Source organism: Nannospalax galili, unplaced genomic scaffold, assembly GCF_000622305.1.
Source record: "Nannospalax galili isolate Female #2095 unplaced genomic scaffold, S.galili_v1.0 scaffold854, whole genome shotgun sequence".
Taxonomy (NCBI): domain Eukaryota; kingdom Metazoa; phylum Chordata; class Mammalia; order Rodentia; family Spalacidae; genus Nannospalax; species Nannospalax galili.
The window spans coordinates 2,796,434-2,816,075 of NW_008334957.1; the positions used below are offsets into that span (position 1 = coordinate 2,796,434).

Genomic DNA, 19,642 nt, shown 5'->3' on the forward strand with positions numbered 1-19,642 from the left:
CTTTCAAGAAACTTTTTCTTTGGGACTTTCTATCATTTCTTCATCCTGAGCCCTTGAGAAAGTCCTGATGATATATACTCCTGCATCCTCTTCCTCCATCTCTTCTGGTTGTTGTACGGCTTCACTCTTCTCATTCTAGCCGTAGTTTATAAACCATGACTGATGGTCAATATTCATAGGCTTATTTGAGGCAAGTGAGATGGTAGATGAAGGAATTGACTATAATAGTTAAAACAAATGTTAAGTTTTAAACACTAGTGACATAATAAATCTGATAATTATGGCAAATAATATTTGCTACCTTTAAGGTGATTTTGTGCTAGACACTTTGTCAAACTCTTTTCCATATATGTCCTCTAATCTTTAACATAACGACAGAAGTGGAAAAAGTATAGCTTTAACTAAATTCAATAACTGTTCAATGTTAGACAGAAATGTGAGAGAACTGGGCCTTAAATCTGTCTCTTTTTTCAGAGTCTAGTGTTGTTTCCAGTGATGTTTCACGTTTGTTGTTTTCTATGTGTTAGTATTAGGTCAACACCAAGTGCACAAAAAGAACTACTGAACCACATAATTGAACTTTTATCTCCCTGAAAACTGTAGTTTTCACTGTTTTTCTTCTTTTACCACTAGAGTTAAAGAAGTTGAAGAGTTGTGTAAAGGCAGTCTTGAATCTGTATATTCACTGTACCCAACACTTAGTAGATTGCAGGCAATTGGAGAGCTGGAAAACATCGGGGAACTTTTCTCAAGGTATGTGGTTCATGGACTTGTAACTATAAAGTGCATCTTTTCTGTTACGAGTAGTAACTTGATTTGCATGATTCATTATGATGTCTTGTTTATTGAGTGAGAAAAGATTGATTTGGGGCTCATGGTTTCAGAGGTTTCAGCAGTAGTTGCCTTGTTCTGCCTCTGTTGTCCTGAATGAGTCAACATTGTGCTGGTAACATATATCAAGGGGAAAGGGAGAGATTTATTGTAATTTTATTTTTTGGTCTTTTTTTTTTTTTTTTGAAACAGGGCCTCCCTGTAGCCACAGCTGGCCTGGAACTCACTATATAGACCAAGCTGGCCTCATTTCACAGAAATCTACCTGCTTCTGCTTCCTTGGTACTGGGATTGAAGGCATGTACCAGCCACGATGCCTGGCTGATTTATTATTTTAAACAAATTAATACATTTTAGATTTTTCTCAGGTTTATTGAGAAATAGAATGTCAATAGATATAACCTAAGAATTGAAAGCTCTTCAGAATCCAGTAATTTGTAAGACGGAATAGAGGTTCCTATGACTAAAATATTTGAGATGTTACTCTAGGGTCATTTAGAAGGAACTAAAGTTTTGGCTTCTATGAATTTGCATTGTTGTTTTCTTCCCTATCAAGCAGTTTAAAGAGTTTTTATTTCTTAGTCTTTGCCTCATCGTTTTTTGTTTTTTGTTTTTTGTTTTTTTTTTTAATTTTATATGTATGAGTGTTATGCCTACATGTGTGCAAATACACTCATGTCATGCAGTACCCACGGAGGACAGGAGAGGGCTTTGGATCCCCTGGAACTGGAGTTATGGATAACTGTTAACTGCCATGTGGGTGCTGGGATTTGAACTCGGGTCTTTTGCAAGAACAACCAGTGATCTTAACCACTGAGCCATCTCTCCAGCCCCTGCCTCATCAGTCTTTAGTCTTCCTGCATCTTTTTTATTTCTCTCAACACAATAGTCTTGAAGGATAAGACAATATTGCTTGGTCTATGCATCTGAGAGGCAACATATTCTAATGTTGCCAGATCAAATCTTTGAAATGCTAGCTGTTTCTTCACTGATTTGTGACTTTTTTTTTTTTTTTTTGACAATCATCATCTTTGTAGATAATTAATGAATCTGGTTCATTTCCTTGTAGATACACCCTCCCTTCCTGATAAGAGGGCTATAGGTGTAGCCATGTTTTATGATAGGGCTGACTACTGCATTTTCATTTCAGAGCAGCAGAACAATAGCCACCAGAAGGGCTGCCTTTTAAGGGAACTCTTCTAAAGTCCTCATCATTTGTTGCCTCTCTGTTGACTCTTAGGGTTCTGGCTGGATACTATTTTCTACTGTCTAAACCTCAGTTCATATTTAGAATTATTTATAAATTCTAGTCTATTACTACAGAAGTTCCTTTGTACAATACACAGTATCTTCAATTTCAGAACCTAGTTACTTCCCCCCTCCCCATTTCTTTTGCTCATATAAGTCATATGATTTGATTTCAGGTCTGTAACAGACAGACAACTCTCTGAAGTATACTCAAAGTGGCAGAAACACTCCCAGCTTCTGAAGGACAGTGACTTCAGTTTTCAGGAGCCCATCATGGCTCTACGCACAGTCATTTTGGAGATCCTGGTGCAAAAGGAAATGGAGTACTCCCAAAGAGAATGCTTTAAGGACATTCTCACCAAACACCTGGTGGAATTCTCTATTCTGGCCCGAACTTTCAAGAACACTGAGGTAAAGAGGGTGTAAAATTATGTCATCTCACCTTGGACAACCTAATGAGAATCTGTCTTCAAAAGCATAAAAACTGTTGGGCATATATAGCACAGTGACAGCATGTTGCTTAACTAGCATGTGCAAGGCCTGGAATCAGTCTCCAGTATCAAGGGATTAAAAAATTTTCTATGTTGGAATTGGACAAACCAGAGTTTAAACCTTGGGACAGGTAATTGTCTTTTCTCAACCTCAATTTCCTGGTTATAAAATGAGAAGATACCCAACCTACTACAATATAATGATAACAATTCAGTGATTTCACACACAGACACACAGACACACAGACACACAGACACACACACACACACACACACACACAAGGGTGGGGTGAACTTTATAGTTTGCAGGTTGGTAGGTAAGCAGGGAAGTGATTCCAATAGTCCCTGATAAATAGTGACGTTCTCAGTGAATGGTAGTTGCTTTTGTTTTTAATTTTAGTGGTAATATAGTAGTATTTTTGTCCGTTTGTTAATTTCATATCAGCTCCCTGAGAGGGCAATTTTTCAAATCAAGCAATATAATTCAGCTGTTTGTGGAGTCTCTGAGTGGCATTTGGAGGAAGCACAAGTATTCTGGGCAAAAAAGGAGCACAGTCTTGCCCTAAGTATTCTCAAGCAAATGATCAAGAAGTTGGACTCCAGCTGTATAGAGGTATGTGCTTGTTTTAGGTGGCTGAATTAGTGTTTTACTATTACTTAAATGCTATGCTTCAGAATATATTTATAACAATTACAGTAAGGTTTTGAAATGATTACTCCATGAACAAGATACTATGAAAAGGAATTTTGAAAATTAATGTAAAAAATGAAAAGAAATTTGGAAACTTTTTCCTATTTAAAACAAGTTATCAGTCTTATACTACATTCATTTAATTTATGCCAGTGTTAAGTCCTTAAACTTTCTATGGAAGTCAAAAATGGTATGTGGAAAATAAATGTGAAATACCTACTTTAAATTTGAAATGATAAGAACAAAAATGGAATATATGAGAGAAAAATTTAAAGCTTATCAAAGTGCTTTGAATATATCACATCTAATAGGTTATTGAACATCACCTGTTAGCATTATAAACGTGGGTGGCTATTACAGTTGTATTCCTGGCAGTGCGCAGTGTAGAGGCACTGCATTGCCAGTATGACTTGAGCTATATTTGCAGATCAGTTTCTGCATTGGCAAATTGGGTATAGCAACATGGTGCATAGGATTCTTGTAAAAATTATTAAGAGTTAATATACATAAAACTGTTAGAAGGTGCCTGGTATATATAAGTATTCAATAAATATGAATCCTTCCAATAATAACAATAATAATAATTAGTCCAGGATGGTTATTTCAGGAACTTTCATACTTAGAATTATTAAAATAGTAATATGGTTCTAAAAAAAACGATGATGAAATTATTATCTGCTCTTTTCTCTTCATGGAGGACATTTTTTGTAGAACCATGAAAAGGAATTACCTTTTAAGATTTGCTTTTTAATGCAGAATGATGCCAGTCTAAAACATATATATGCAGAATGTCTGAGGGTTTGTGGCAACTGGTTGGCAGAAACTTGCTTAGAAAATCCTGCAGTCATCATGCAGACCTATCTAGAAAAGGTAAGTTTTTGGAGCAACTCTTAAGATTGTTGTTTAGGGGACTAGAGAGATGGCTCAGTGGTTAAGACACTGGCTGCTCTTGCATAGGACCTGAGTTTCGTTCCCAGCACCCACATGGCGGCTGACAACTATCTGTAACTCCAGTTCCAAAGGATCCCTTGCCTGCTTCTGGCCTCCATGTGCATTGCATGACATGGGTACACTTACATACATGTAGGCAAAACACTCATACACATAAAAATAAATAAAAGATTGTTTAGCATCGATATATTTGATGTTTTCATGAAGACCAAATGTATCTTAAAAGCAAAGAAAACTATGGTTTCAAATGTTGCCCACCTGCCTTTGGAGCTGTGTGTAGTTGTCAGGGCAAAATGGAGCAGAATGCTGTAAAGGAAGGAACAGCTTTGAATGCAGATATGTTTCTCCCTGCTCCCTAGGCCTGCCCATAGCTCCTCTTCCATATAAGTTATTTCTGATAATTTCTGCATTTATTCTACAAAATAGCTCATTAAACAGCATTCAGGTCATCTTTGCTGTTTATATGTAGTCCACCTACCCACAGTAGGGGTTAGGACTTCCCTACTCTAACCCACTTTGACCTTACTGTTCTCCCTCTTTGTCCTTTAGCATAACTAATTTGGGAAATAGTTGTTTCACTAAGTAAGATGTGATTGCCTTTAAGTTTTAAAGAGCTCTGTATTTTTGTAGTTTGTTACATTTGTTACAAATGTTAATGGTTCCATTCTGTGAAATTTGTTTCAACAGTGAATAAAATATCCTCATGTAATTTAGCTTTAAAATATATATATATATTTAGTGTGGGATTACCTTGATCTGAGTGATCTTTGTATTTAGCATCTGTAAATGCATATTTAATGGATTGTGTGTTCTTGAAGGCAGTGGAAGTTGCTGGAAGTTATGATGGTGAAAGTGATGAGCTCAGAAATGGACAGATGAAGGCATTTCTCTCATTAGCACGATTCTCTGATACTCAGTACCAGAGAATTGAGAACTACATGAAATCTTCAGAATTTGAAAACAAGCAAGCTCTCTTAAAAAGGGCTAAAGAGGAAGTAGGTCTTCTAAGAGAACATAAAATTCAGACTAACAGGTAACGATATCTATAAGTGACAATTTTATGTCCAGTTAACAGAGTGTTTATATAAAAAGTGTCACTTGAGCTTTTTATTTGAATTACATTTTTGAACACTTTAACAGACTTGAGTACTTGCAGATTTTTTCTATCCTATACTTACTAATCACAACTTAAATCAATACACAATACGCTGAGAGATGGCCTTTTATGAAGAACTAATGTCCTGGGTTTAGCTCTGTGTGTAGAGTATGTTGAGTTAGTTACTGTGGGGTTTTATTCAGTTTCACAATTGAAAGAGATATTGAAATTAAATACAGAGGGCTTACCTGTTTCATTGTTGTTAAGTTCCTTTAAGTTTGCATTGGGTCTGTATATTTGGTATAAATTGAGACTTAACCAAATAGCTTGATTAGAGTCCACTTTGACCTTGTGTAGGAGACTTAGGAATTGCACAGCTTTGTTCCTTTTTTTTTTTTTCTCTAATACTTTATTATTTTATGTGTACGAGTGTAGTGCCTACATGTAGGTAAGTGCACCCATGTCGTGCAAAGTCCGCAAAGGACAGAAGATGCTGTCAGAGCCCCTGGAACTGGAGTTAGGACAGTTGTTAGCTGCCATGTGGGTGCTGGGATTTGAACCCAGGTCTTCTGAAAGAACAGTTGATGTTCTTATCGCTGAGCTATCTCTCCAGCCTCATATTTTGTTCCTTTTGTAATCCTTAGAATTTTGCTTTTTACCTCTTTGGCAAACATTTCACTTTTCATTTATGTTGTTGTATATGGTGTATGAGTTTGTAGTTCTGTAAACTCATAACTTTTTATATTTCACATTATCAAATGCAAGATACACAGTAAAGGTTCAGCGAGAACTGGAACTCGATGAATGCGCACTCCGAGCACTGAAAGAGGATCGTAAGCGCTTCTTATGTAAAGCAGTTGAAAACTACATCAACTGCTTATTAAGTGGAGAAGAACATGATATGTGGGTATTTCGACTTTGTTCCCTCTGGCTTGAAAATTCTGGAGTTTCTGAAGTCAATGGCATGATGAAGGTAAGACTAACTCAACTCAGCATTGGTGGTTCTGCATTAAAAAAGTGAGGTCTGAGCCCTTCATCTGATTTGTTATACCACTTTGTGTGCTGCGCAGTGGGTTTGGTGCTCTATAATGGGCTCTTGATGAGTTGTAAATGATGCAGGTTTGTGTGGAGAAGAATTTATGATGGTGTTTTCTCTTATCTCTGCAGGTATCGTAGGGTAGTGCCTAGAATAGAACAGAGACTGGGTAATAGGACAAGCAATTAAAGAACGGTGATCCTAAGTAGGATTTTCCCTTTGTTTATGCCAGGGATGGGGTTCAGTGGATTAATTTTATAAATGAAAAAGGAAATTTTTTGTTTAATGTTTTTATTGATTCTTTTGAGAATTTCATGCAATGTATTTTGATCATATTCAAACCTCTCCCCCATCTTCTCTCAGAGCCACCCCATCTCCCTTCCTACCTCACTTAATGTCCTCAATGTTTTAAAGGCCTACTGAGTCTAATTTGTGTTCCCCAAATGCTCTTGAGTGTGGGTCCATCCCCAGAATATTTTAATAAACCACAGGAGTACTTTTAAGTTTTTATTGGAAAACCTTAAGTTTAGCAATGACATCTAATGCTAATGGCATGGTCCTAAAATACATATTGTCAGTTAGTTTGAAGGTTACAGGTAAACAATTTCTCCTGAATGAAAGGAATGGTAAGATTCACAGTACAACAAACCAGTCTACTCTTTAGTGCCTACTCTCACCACTTTGGCATGTAGGAAAAACGTTTTCCTTTTACTATTCACTGACTTCTCAAGAGCCAAACCACAGTAGGACTCAGAGCTACATCTGTCCTCCGAGTCATTGGGATGTAGCCACAGTGAGCATTCTGGCTCCAGATACAGTTTTATTTAGGACTTTACGTATCACTGAGTCAGTCTAGGATTCCCATTAGAAGACTTTCAGATAGGCTAAGATACAAGGGGAGATCTGTAGTTAGTATTTTACTAAGAACCACCAGAGTGCACTAGTATATGAACGTTATTTTAGGATAATTTATTTGCTTAAATGTGAAGACATAATATTCATTTCTTAATCTTGCATTTTTTAATGGCAGAGAAATGGAATGAAGATTTCATCTTATAAATTTTTGCCTCTTATGTATCAATTGGCTGCTAGGATGGGGACCAAAATGATGGGAGGCCTGGGATTTCATGAAGTCCTCAATAATGTAAGTAGTCCTGATGTCAAAATGTAATAGTTGCCTTTTAAGAATACTGCTGAATACTATAGAGAAGAAAATGGGAAATCAAGATATAAAGTTTTGTCTTCTTTTCTCCAAAGGGGCCTCTCTAGCTTTCTCTCACTCTAAGATATATACATACTTTGCTCACTGCCTAATGTAACTTGAATTTTGATGTGAAGCAAAATGAAAAATGTTGATTTTTTTTAAATGTTTCCGTTTGTATGAAACAAAGTTTTAAACTTTCTGACAGCTGATCTCTAGGATTTCAATGGATCATCCTCATCATACTTTGTTTATTATACTGGCCTTAGCCAATGCAAACAAAGATGAGCTTTTGAGCAAACCAGAGGCAGCAAGAAGGAGTAGAATGATAAAAAGTGCACCTAAGGAAAGCTCTGCGCTTGACGAGGTATGTGATGAAGTCTGGGTATCTGTGTTGTGGTCCTCAGCTGGGGCATGTTAAGAGCCTCATTGCTGAAAGTATTCTGAGTCCTTTTTTCTTACGCTGCCACCCAAAGTTAACTGACAGTTCCTGGAAAGCATAAATACCTGTTGTAATTTTTTTTTCCAACAATGGGCAAAGGAAAAAGAATTTAAAAAAATATTTTAATATTATTTTTATTTTATGTGTACAAGTGTATTGCCTGCATGTATGTGAGTGTATCCATGTCGTGCAGTGCCACAGAGGTCAGAAGAGAGCTTCAGATTCCCCTGAAACTGGAGTTAAGGACGGTTTGTAGCTGCCATGTGGGTGCTGGGAATCGAACCTGGGTCCTCTGCAAGAGAAATCAGTGCTCTGAACCACTGAGCCATCTCATCAGCCCCGGAAAAAGAATTTTTTAAAAGTATCTAACTTGAGGCTTACTGTGCTTTCTGTATTATTACATCTCTAAAATGATTGTTTTCTTTGTATCTAAGGAGTTGTCGGCATCTGTGCATAAATTCCCTGTGTTCTTAGAGCTCCAGACTCTTAAACGTTCCGTTCTTTCTACTCTGTTTTTTGTTCTTTTGTTGTTGTTGTTGGTAGGATCGAATAGAGGCTGCAAACAAAATAATATACACTATCAGAACTAGGAGATCCAAGATGGTGAAGAACGTGGAGACCCTCTGTGATGCTTACATCATATTGGCAAACTTGGATGCCTCTCAGTGGAGGTCTCAGAGAAGTATGTGCTTGCAAGAGTCATTGCTGCTGCTCCAGGGATTCCTCAGTTTGCAACGATCACTAAAATCTATTTATTTCTAAATACAGAGGGCATCAGTATTCCAGCTAACCAACCAATCACTAAACTTAAGAATTTAGAAGATGTTGTTGTTCCTACTATGGAAATTAAGGTAACTTACCATTGACATTTTATTTATTTTCTGTCTTTTTGAGATAGGCTCTCCCTGTTGCCCCAACTGGCCTGCCACTCACTGTGTAGAATGACTGGCCTCAATCTCATAGAGATACGCCTGCCTCTCTGCCTCCCAAGTGCTGAGACTAAAAGTGTGCGCCACCACACCCAGTGACATTTGATTTTTAATTAGACTAAATTATACCTTAGTAGATTAGATCATCTGTAAACCATCTTATATAGTTAAAATGGGCTAAATATTGGCAATTTCACGTGTTCAGCCTAGAGGTTTCCTGTATTTTCCTTTGTCAAAGCCAAAATATTCAGAAGCTTCTGCTGAGAATTTCCATCTATTTATTTATTTATTTATTTATTTTTACAGTACTAGGGATTCAACCTAGTTCATGTTGGGCAAGCATATATATCTCCAGCCCTTTTTTATTATAATTTTGAGACAGGATCTTACTGAGTTGACCACGCTGGCCTTCAGCGTACTCTACAGCCCAAGCAAGCCTTAAACTTCCAATCCTCCTGTCTCAGCTTCTAAAGTAGCTAGGATTAGGCCTGGCCCAGTTGTTTTGTTTCATGTTATTATTATTTATTTATTTTTATTTTATGTGTATGAGATCAGAAGAGGGTGTAGGATCTCCTAGAACTGAAGTTCACAGACGGTTATTAGCCACCAAACCTGGGTTTTCTGCAAGAGCAACCAGCGCTTTTAACCACTGAACCATCTCTCCAGCCCCTATTTTTTTTTTAATAGGGGTGTGTGTGTCTGTGTCTGTGTCATGTCATCCATGTTAGCCATATTGCAAGCTTCTCTTTTTTTTTTTTGGGGTTGTCTTTTTGAGACAGGGTCTCCCTATAGCCCCAGCTGTTCTGGAACTCACTGTGTAGACCAGGCTGGCCTTGAACTCACAGAGATCCGCCTGCCTCTGCCTCCGGAGTGCTGGGATTAAAGGCGTGCACCACCACGCCCGGCTCCTCTCTTTTTTGTTGTAGTTGTTTTGTTTTTAATAAATCAATATGCAGTGGAATGTATTGGTTGTGATGTATATATTTTTAAGTAACACAACAGTAAGTTGACTGTGTACATGATACATTTAGCTATTCATATTGACATTTTATTGCTAACAATACCATGTTGGCAGGGATGTGTGTAATAATAAAGATTGCCATAAAAATCTGTGTTTGTAAATCTCTCCTTTCAGGTTGTACATTAAGATTAGTATCTGTGGTTACTGAATTTGAAATGTAGCATCATCATATAGATTAATTAATACAGGCTATGTTTAGCCAAATACTTCTCATCACTTTTTAATTTTTCCCTTTTTGGGGGCTGGAGAGATGGCTCAGTGTTAAGAGCACCGCTGTTCTTGCAGAAGACCTGGGTTCGGTTCGCAGCACCCACATGGAGCCTAATAACCATCCATAATTCCAATTCCAGGGGATCCAACGTCCTCTTCTGACCTCCACAGGCATTGCATGACACAGGTGCACTTACATTCATACAGGCAATACACTCAGACACATAAAATATTTAAAAAAATTTTTTTAAACCTTTTGTTTTTGCGAATTAAAACATTTCTCAAGCGATTTAATATGTGACAGCTAAAGTATAATTTTTTCAGCAATTTTTCAGTGGGACTATTGTAATTAACTTGATATGCTGTTGTTTTATTAAAAGATACTCAGAACTGAACTATTTTACATGTAATCTAAAAAAAATCTGGGCTAGTGAGATGGCTCAGCAGGTGAGGGCACTTGCTGCCAAGCCTGATGAATTCGATCACAGAGAGAACTGAGTCTCCAAAGTTGCCTTCTGACCACTTGCTTGGTGTGGTGTGCTCTTGAAGGTACACATAGACACACACACACTCTAAATAAATGTAATTTTGAAAGTCTATCCAATATCATTTATTCTAACTTACATCAAGCAAAGTAAATTGTAGCTCCATTTGTCAACCAGCAGCATTTTGTCATTCATTCTTCTGTTTAGTTTTAAAATCAACATTTATAATTTATTTATCTTTAAATGCAAGTAGTTTATCTGATGTATAATAATTACTTGTCATAATTTATTAGGTGGATCCCACAGGAGAGTATGGAAATCTGGTGACTATACAGTCATTTAAGTCAGAATTTCGTTTAGCAGGAGGCTTAAATTTACCCAAGATAATAGACTGTGTGGGCTCTGATGGCAAGGAGAGGAGGCAGCTTGTCAAGGTGAGACCTTCTCTTTCTGGTAAAGTCCTTGGAGGGTTAATGGCATCTAAGTCAAGACAAACTAACAGCAATATTTTCCTCTTACTTTTGGTGTCTAGCTCTAGCTTTGTTATGAATAATTATAGGTAGGAAAAACTTGAAAAATAGAAATAGTTTGCTAGAAGCAAAATGCTTTTGTGTTTTATTATGTATCTTTCTCTGAAAGACTATCATTGTTTTGTTTTGTTTTTGTTTTTGTTTTGTTTTGTTTTTTCCCCTTTCTACTCTTATGGATTAAACCCACAGCCTGGCTCATTTTAAGCAAGTGTCTACTACTGAGCTGTACCCTCAGCCCCTTTTTAGTTTTTATTTTGAGACAGGGTCTCACTAAGGTGAATAGGCTGGCTGTGAACTTGGGATTCTCCTGCCTAAGCCTCTGGAGAAGCTGTGATTATAGTTACTAGGCTTGGCACTCATTATTGTGCAATTCATTAGAAAAAGAAAAAGAATGCTATATACATCATGAGCTTGCTTGTAAAAAAAAAAAAAAGCTTTGGGCGGTAATTCATTTCCGTGACTAGAATAGTATACTGGGCCTGGTACTGTGTCAGCTGTTATTCTGCTAGAGCACAAAGTGACAGGATTCCTGGCTTTCTTACTGTTTGCCTAAGTGCTTTTGGGGTCTTGCTAGAGAAGGGAAGAAAGAGAAAATACTGCCTTTTTTTTTTTTTGGTCTTTTTGAGATGGGGTCTCCCTGTAGCCCCAGCTGGCCTGGAACTCAGAAGTCTCCCTGACCCTGCCTCCCAAATGCTGGGATTAAAGGCATGCACCACCACGCCCAGCTAGAAAATACTGCTTTATTCAGGCTTGAACTGTGCCCTCAGGTGGGGAGTTCAGTTAGCCTAATTACGAGAGCAGCCTAATTAGGAGAAACTCCTTTTTTTAAATATTAGTCTGCCTCACAGTTTTATTCTAAATGAAAGAATGTAGTAGATCTTCACTATATAGAGACTCTAGGGGAGCACCGAAGCTCAGATTGACTTCTGAGTGTCTTACTGCTCTTGGATGACTTTGTACTTGTAATAAATGAACTGTGCTTGTTTATGTCCATTGTTCTGCAGGGCCGTGATGACCTAAGACAAGATGCTGTCATGCAGCAGGTTTTTCAGATGTGTAATTCATTACTACAGAGGAACACTGAAACCAGGAAGAGGAAACTGACCATCTGCACATACAAGGTAATGGACTTTCAATCTGTTGCTTCACCAGGAAAAAGATGCATTATTGGGACCAAGGATCAAGAAAATGTTTACTCTGAAGGAGCAAATAGTAAATATTTTAGACTTTGAAAGCCACTTAGGCTTATTATTTTTTTATTATTATTTATTGTTATTATTATTATTATTACTTTTTAAACCTGAAAGACCGTTCTTAGCTCACAGGCTATATGAAACCAGACTAATGTAGGTTTGGGTCCAAAGGCCATTGATTACCAATGTCTGGTTAAACAATATCATTTTTATTTTTTTTCTTAAAAAATATTAAGATTAAGGCTGGGCGTGGTGATGCATGCCTGTAGTCCCAGCACTTGGGAGGCAGAGGCAGGCGGATCTCTGTGAGTTTGGGGCTGGTCTGGTCTACATAGTGAGTTCCAGGCCAGCAGGGGCTACAGGGAGACCCTGTTTCCAAAAGACAAAAAAAAGTATTAAGATTAGTTGCAGCTAGATATTTCTAATAGTCAAGAAATGCTTTCCCCCCTTTTTGTATTAATATATTATAGAAATTGTTCTCATTTTTTAGTAGCTCTGTTGTTTGTATGCACATAGTTATTTGTATGCACATAGTTATTTGTACACGTCCTTATTGAAGACCATTTGGGTTGTTGCCAGGCTTGTGCCATTAGAAACAGTGATCCTCAGCAGTGAACATGTGAATTTCATACATATGCAGATGAATCTACTGGAAAGATTTCCAAAAGTTGGATTGGTAGGTTGGAGGATACACAGCTCAATTTGGTAGATTTTTGCGAGATTGCAGTCGTTGGCATTCTGTCTATTGACAGTCCTCCAGTGTCTGAGAAGACAGTCTTCAAGTCATGTTATTCTGTTAGCTGATCTTGGGCTCTTTGTTGTGGGTTTTTTGGTTTTTTTGTCTTTTTGAGACAGGGTCTTTCTGTAGCCCCAGCTGTCCTGGAGCTCACTACTTAGACCGGGATCTTCGTTTTGAGGGGCCTGCATTCTGTAGTTTTATCCTTTCTGGCTTTGTTCTTCTCTCTGGTTTTTCCCTCTCCTCCTGTCACTGCTATAACAGGACTGATTTGCTCCTTTCTTCTGTTTTGAGGAGGATATAAGAAATTAAAGTGCTTTTTTCCCTTCTGGTGGGGAAGCATCTTTTCAGCTGCAGTCTTGGTGTCTGTTTCTTTTACTGTCAAGTGGTAGATGCTGCAAATAATCTCTTTAGAAGTGAAAGTCTTTAACTTGGAGCTATGCTAACCTTTAAGACTCGCTTAAAAACATAGTGTAAATGTGTTCCTTACATCATAAAAAAGTATATAATATGAAGAAACTTCCTAGGAGTAGTGTTAAGATAAATATAAGACTGCATTAAATATTACAAAAACATAATAAAGTATAAAAGTGGGATATGTCTTAAATGGAATAGCATTGAAAAATGTCATCTTATTTCAGATTAATGTATAGACCGTAAAATTGCAATCAAATGTCTTGTAACATGCCCAGTTATTTAGAAGTTTGACTTGAAAAATACATATATGAGAATGATTAAATTTTTTTGGAAAAAGTTATATGTAAGTGGATTTGTCCAATCATACTAAGACAAATGCTTAAGCTTTGTTAATGAAATGATGTGGTTCATGGGCTAACTGTAGATCAAGTTGTCATATATATAGCTTAGTGTTGAGGTCTTTCCTAGTACCTTTGATGCCCAGTTTCAGTCTCCAGCACAGGGATGGAGATGAGGATGGGGGAAGTTAATAGAACTGAATAACCCTTAGAACATTTTCAGGTCCACATTTCTAAAAATTAAATAAGCACTCTACCAACTGAGTCACATTCTCAGCCCAACAGTAATTGTTGTTATTGTTCTTCTTAAAACTAGTTCTCAATGCCAAAAGCAAAAGTTAAGTCCTATGAAAGCTATTTTTTAATGTGGTTTAGTAATAATCATGCTTTAGTGGCCATCATCATTTATTGAGTGTTCTCTGTGTCTCTCAGATCTCCCTCTGTGTTTGAATATGTACCCGAGAATGACCATGAACTCCAGATCTTCCTGTCTCTATTTCCCGAGTGCTAGGTTTCCCTTCGCCTAGTTTTAGAGAGCTTGTTAAAGCAGATTGCTGAGCTCATCCTCAGCATTTCTAACTCAGTTGATCGACAGTAGAACCCTCAACCAAATTTCTGGCTGGATAGCAAGCAGTGCTGACACTGCCCTGGTCCAGGGATCATGCTTTGAAACCCACCAGTCTGGTTGCTATGTATCGATCTGACTTAGTTATAGAACAAAGTTGAAAAGCTGTTAGCCGTTTTCTACCTTAGAGAACAGGTATATAATGGGAACTAAAGGAATTTTTTTTTTTTATGTTCTAAATACCTCCATACTTTCCTCCAAGGAGCTTTGCCTCCTATGAGTAGAAATGTTAGTGCAACCTGATGAAACACTCTGTACTGACTGGTGGTGGGATGACCATCAGCTGTTCTTGATGGCCTGCCCTAACCTTAAGTATTTACTTTCACTTCAGGTGGTTCCCCTCTCTCAGCGAAGTGGTGTTCTTGAGTGGTGCATAGGAACTGTCCCCATTGGTGAATATCTTGTTAACAATGAAGAAGGTGCTCATACAAGATACCGGCCAAATGATTTCAGTGCCATTCACTGCCAAAAGAAAATGATGGTGAGTTGGAAGCCTGTTTAATAGTTTATAAAGCTAGCAGCCACCAAATGTTCTAAATTTAATCCCATGAGACAATTGTTGAAGATCCTAAGTTAAAAAAAAAAAAAGTGAACTTACAAAGATGAATGTGTGTGACTGAAATAGGAAGGTTTCTCAAGTGTGAAGTGCCAACACTGTCATCTGAGAAATATAGACAGTATTCATTTTATATTAGTTTGTTTCCCATTTAGGATAGAGTAATTTTTTTTTTTTTTTTTTTTTTTTTTTTTTTTTTTTTTCTCCCTGTAGCCCCAGCTGTACTGGATTCACTGTGGAGACCAGGCTGGTTTCAAACTCACAGAGATCCACCTGCCTCTGCGTCCTGAGTGCTGGGATTAAAGGCATGCACCACCACGCCTGGCTAGGATAGAGTAATTCTTAATAAAAACAAACTACCAATTAAAATAAAGAAACAGATTAGGCAATACTTTTTACGTGACCCGTCTAAAATACTCTCCATGTCATTGGCTGTCTTGTAATTTATCATTATTGTGAGTGTGGGCATGGCTTAGATGTGGAGGTCTGCTGACAATAGAACAGTGTTAGTTCTCTCCTTTCACCTTTATGTGGGTCCCAGGGATTGAGCTTAGGTCCCTAGGCTTGCACACAAGCTCCTTTACCCTATGAGCCATTCTGCTGGCCCCTACATGTTTGTTTTGGTTTTATTTTCAAATGTTATAGGCATTTATGGAAGTCTGTTCAGGGCATACATGGTGGGTATAGGCTTAGAGGAAAAAGGTGCTTATTCCAGCTAGGATTGGGAGGAGTGGAGAGAATTAGATTCTAGAAAGGCTTCATAAGAAGGTATTTATTTGAACTAAGCTTTGAGGGTTTGGGTTTTTTTTGTTTGTTTGTTTTAGTTTGTTTTTGAGACAGGGTCTCACTGTATAGCTCTGACTGACCTACAGTTCACAATGTAGACCATACTGGCCTCAAACTCAGATCTGTTTTCCTCTGCCTCCTGAGTGCTGGGATTAAAGGCATGTGACACCACGCCTGACTGAACCAAATTATAGATGAGTACGTTTCCCAGGTAGACGCATAAAAGCAACAGGAAAGAGGCACAAGTAGATAAAGAGGCATAGGCTTATTTTTCCAGGAGGGATAGATGAGGCTGCAGTAACAATTGGTCAAAATGTGGAGGGCTTCTTGGTAAAATGCTTGTAAGCTCTTACTTTATCCTATAGGTAGTAAAAGACTCTGGAAAAGAAGAAGATGTCAGATTTGCATTCTAGTGAGATGACAGTGACATGGGCTGTGTTTTTGAGAAAGCAGATGAGGGATATGGGATGGGATAAGACTGTACTAAGACTGAATGATGTGGAGAATCACGGGTAGGTAGGAGATACATTAAGGAGACAGCTCCTAGAACTTGATGGATGATGATGATAAGTGATGTTACACTATTAGAGGAAGAAGTAAGGAAACTACTTCACGAGAAGGCATAGACAAGCACTCTCTGAATAGGACTCTGTTCGGGGTCCAAAGAATTCCCTGAATTGACCACTCAGACACTGAGACTCAGGAAAACTTAACTGCTTTATTGAGACCAACCGGCCGGGATGCAGGCTAGCTCGGGAGCTGCACTGCGACCCAGAGCTGTAGAAACTCAGGGCTTTTAAGCACAAAAACCTCAGAGCAGGGGATTTCTATAGAAACTATAAACAGAAGAACCAGGAAAGGATTTGAACAATCTAGGGCTGATTTCCAGAGCCTTAACCTATATAGCCATTGGCTAGCTTACCTGGAGCAGACTGTTCTTCTTCTGCCCCAGACCATTTCCATAGAAACCATAAACAGATGTATCAGGAAAGGGTTTGAACAATCTAAGGAATTTCCAGAGTCAGGCGGAGGGCAGCTCTTCCTCAGAGGACAGGGAGGGGTTCTGAGGGGCACTTACTCTCCTTCAACTCCAGTTGCTTAAATAAAGTCAGTAATTGACATTGGACCACGTAAAATTAAAAAACTTTTTTTTGTTGTTAGAATCTTTTTTTATTCAGGGGAAAAAAAGACCCAAAAACCAAAAAATGTTTTCCATACATACATGGAGGGGGAATGGGTATGGGGAGGTACCTGTCCATCCAGCCCTGGCCCCCAGCCCATGTAGTTTGGGCAGCAATAAGGGAAGTGGGGAATGGCCCAAAAAATAAAAATGGGGTGTGTGTATGGGAAGGAGGTTGCAAAAGCTGAAGGGAGTGGGCGAGAGGCACAGATGAATTGAAGGGAGTGGGGGGGGGCAGATGAGCTGAAGGGAGTAGGGGGGCAGATGAGCTGAAGGGAGTGTGTGGGAGGGGACAGATTAGCTGAAGGGAGTGGGGGATGCAGTCCATAATACAACATGATCCTACGGCATTTAACATCAAAGAGAGATGCTTATCCTGTTTTTATTAATTACTGAAGCTAAGAAAAGAACTCTTGGAGATAGATACAGATTATACTCTGTGTGTATATACTCACACATACAATTATGTTTCTCTACATAATTATGATTTACCCTTTATTAAAGCACATATTAGAAGCTGGCAAAATGGCTCGGTGGGTAAAGGTGTTTACTGCCAAGCCTGACGACCTGAGTTAGCCCCCCCGGACCCATATGGTGGAAGAAGAGAACCAACTCCCACAGATCATCCTCTTGACTGCCACACGTGTGCTGTGGTGCATGCTTTTCCTCACATACACAGATGTAGACCAAAGGAAACCCATATACACTGCTAGTGGGAATGTAAACTAGTACAGGCAGTATGGAAGTCAGTCTGGAGGTTTCTCAAAAAACTAATATAGACCTAGCTATACCACTCCTGGATATATACCTGAGGACAAGTATTCACAATAGCTAAATTATGGGACCAGCCTAGGTGTCCATCAACAGAGGACTAAAGAAAATGGAAATTGTTTTCAGCCATAAAGAAGAATGAAGTTAACATTATTTGCAGGAAAATGGATACAACTGGAGATCCTTGTTCTAAGTAAATTAAGCCAGTCTCAGAAAGACAAATATTATATATTCTCAAATTTGTGGCTCCTAGATTTTATGCAGTCATGCATGTATGTATGACATATGAAATGTCATAAAATCACATGTATATATAAAATGAAAGTTGAAGTGAGTTGTCTAGGGAAACAACAGGGAAGGGGGAGGGAATTGAAAAAGCAAGGGTAAGCGTGACAGGTGGGAGGACATATTGACACACAATACCTGTATGAAAAATTTCAGTTTTTAAAAGGCTTACAGGAAAGAAGTGCACCTCCTAGTTTTCTGGTTGTGGTGACCAGGTGGGTAGAGAGGCTTTTATCTGCATTGGATAATAGAGGTGGTGATGAGGTATTTTATTTGGATTTGGAATGATTCAAGTGAAGATATTGAATCAAAAAATGGAACAGCATTATCACTCTGAATTGTAATAAATCTGACCAGATTTGGATGCCATCATCACATGGATGGACACCGAGCTCACCGAAGCTGATGAGTTTTACTTCAGGAAAGTGTTCAACAGTAAGAGATTTTGGGTAGAGGTCTGTGACATGCCAGCCTCTTCTCCATCCATCAGTGATTCTTCTGTTCGCCTCTCCTCCCTGTCAAAGTGCTAGTGTTGTGATGTCACCTGAGAGTACTGGGAGCTGCCTATGGCATTTCTCTTACTTTACCTGCCGCACAAGACCAAATTAGAATTTAATTAAAGTAAATAAGAACTGATAGAATTTAATGGGTTATCGCCTCTACATAAAGGCTCTCCTGACCAGTTAACTTTTTGTGGGTAGAATATCTTGTTCTTTCTTTTTGCCTCTATGTCTATTACATTTTTCATTTGAAGCATAGTGGACATTAGTTGAATGAGTTGATTATAATATTGAGAAATTATGTTTTAAATTATGTTCTGTTTAAAGGAGGTGCAAAAGAAATCTTTTGAAGAGAAATATGAGATCTTTATGACTGTTTGCAAAAACTTTCAACCAGTTTTCCGTTACTTCTGCATGGAAAAATTCTTGGACCCAGCTGTTTGGTTTGAGAAACGATTGGCTTATACCCGCAGTGCGGCCACTTCTTCTATTGGTAATCTTATACATCTGACCATGTTGAGCATTCTCCTGCATTCTGAATTATAGTGGGTTTTAGTAGCGATGGTAATTGTTACCCAAATTATTCTCATCATTAGCTTGTTGTGGTTTTTGTTTATACTGATTGCTAGCTTCTAAGCATAGCTTTTCATCTTTAGAGAGAAGAATTTCTACTCTGAGGTAAAGAAATAAAACTACTTTTTTCTTTTTTTAATATAGTGAATATGACTTTTTTTCTCCCTCTTTATATTCCTTGAGTTTTTCTATGGAAAATAAAACCTTTGATATCTCCATTTGACTAACTTTCATTATTCTTTTGCACAGAACCTCTAATATATTATGATTTGTTTAATAGAATCTTCTAAGAATAGAAATTGTAATATGTATTTAAATACTTGATGTACAACATATTTGGATTTTTAAAAAAATGAGATTAGAATAGTTAGATAAAGCAATTAACAAAATCCTAGAGTATGCAAACTAGTAGAAACATCAGATGCCCTCTCTTTTGTTGGTTTTTAACTGGAGACGGTTTCCTCTATTGCTTTTGTATTATACCTAGAGAAGCAGTGCATGTATGTTTAGAAAAGTTCCC

At 38.0% G+C, this 19,642-nt stretch overlaps 1 protein-coding gene across 3 annotated transcripts in view; it reads left to right on the plus strand.

Moving 5' to 3' along the window:
• Nucleotides 1-19,642, plus strand: part of Atm (ATM serine/threonine kinase) — a 131,776-nt gene that overhangs the window by 96,977 nt on the left and 15,157 nt on the right. For 2 of the 3 annotated variants that reach the window (XM_029561896.1, XM_008829714.3), the window contains exons 46-59: nucleotides 634-753; nucleotides 2,256-2,490; nucleotides 3,016-3,183; nucleotides 4,018-4,131; nucleotides 5,031-5,245; nucleotides 6,074-6,281; nucleotides 7,375-7,488; nucleotides 7,754-7,912; nucleotides 8,531-8,669; nucleotides 8,756-8,838; nucleotides 10,926-11,066; nucleotides 12,167-12,283; nucleotides 14,803-14,952; nucleotides 18,877-19,042. In XM_029561896.1, coding sequence (XP_029417756.1) covers nucleotides 634-753; nucleotides 2,256-2,490; nucleotides 3,016-3,183; nucleotides 4,018-4,131; nucleotides 5,031-5,245; nucleotides 6,074-6,281; nucleotides 7,375-7,488; nucleotides 7,754-7,912; nucleotides 8,531-8,669; nucleotides 8,756-8,838; nucleotides 10,926-11,066; nucleotides 12,167-12,283; nucleotides 14,803-14,952; nucleotides 18,877-19,042 — 2,129 coding nt within the window. Of the gene's footprint in view, nucleotides 1-633; nucleotides 754-2,255; nucleotides 2,491-3,015; nucleotides 3,184-4,017; nucleotides 4,132-5,030; nucleotides 5,246-6,073; nucleotides 6,282-7,374; nucleotides 7,489-7,753; nucleotides 7,913-8,530; nucleotides 8,670-8,755; nucleotides 8,839-10,925; nucleotides 11,067-12,166; nucleotides 12,284-14,802; nucleotides 14,953-18,406; nucleotides 18,838-18,876; nucleotides 19,043-19,642 lie in introns of those variants that run through there. The other variant, XM_029561897.1, reaches the window with a different exon arrangement.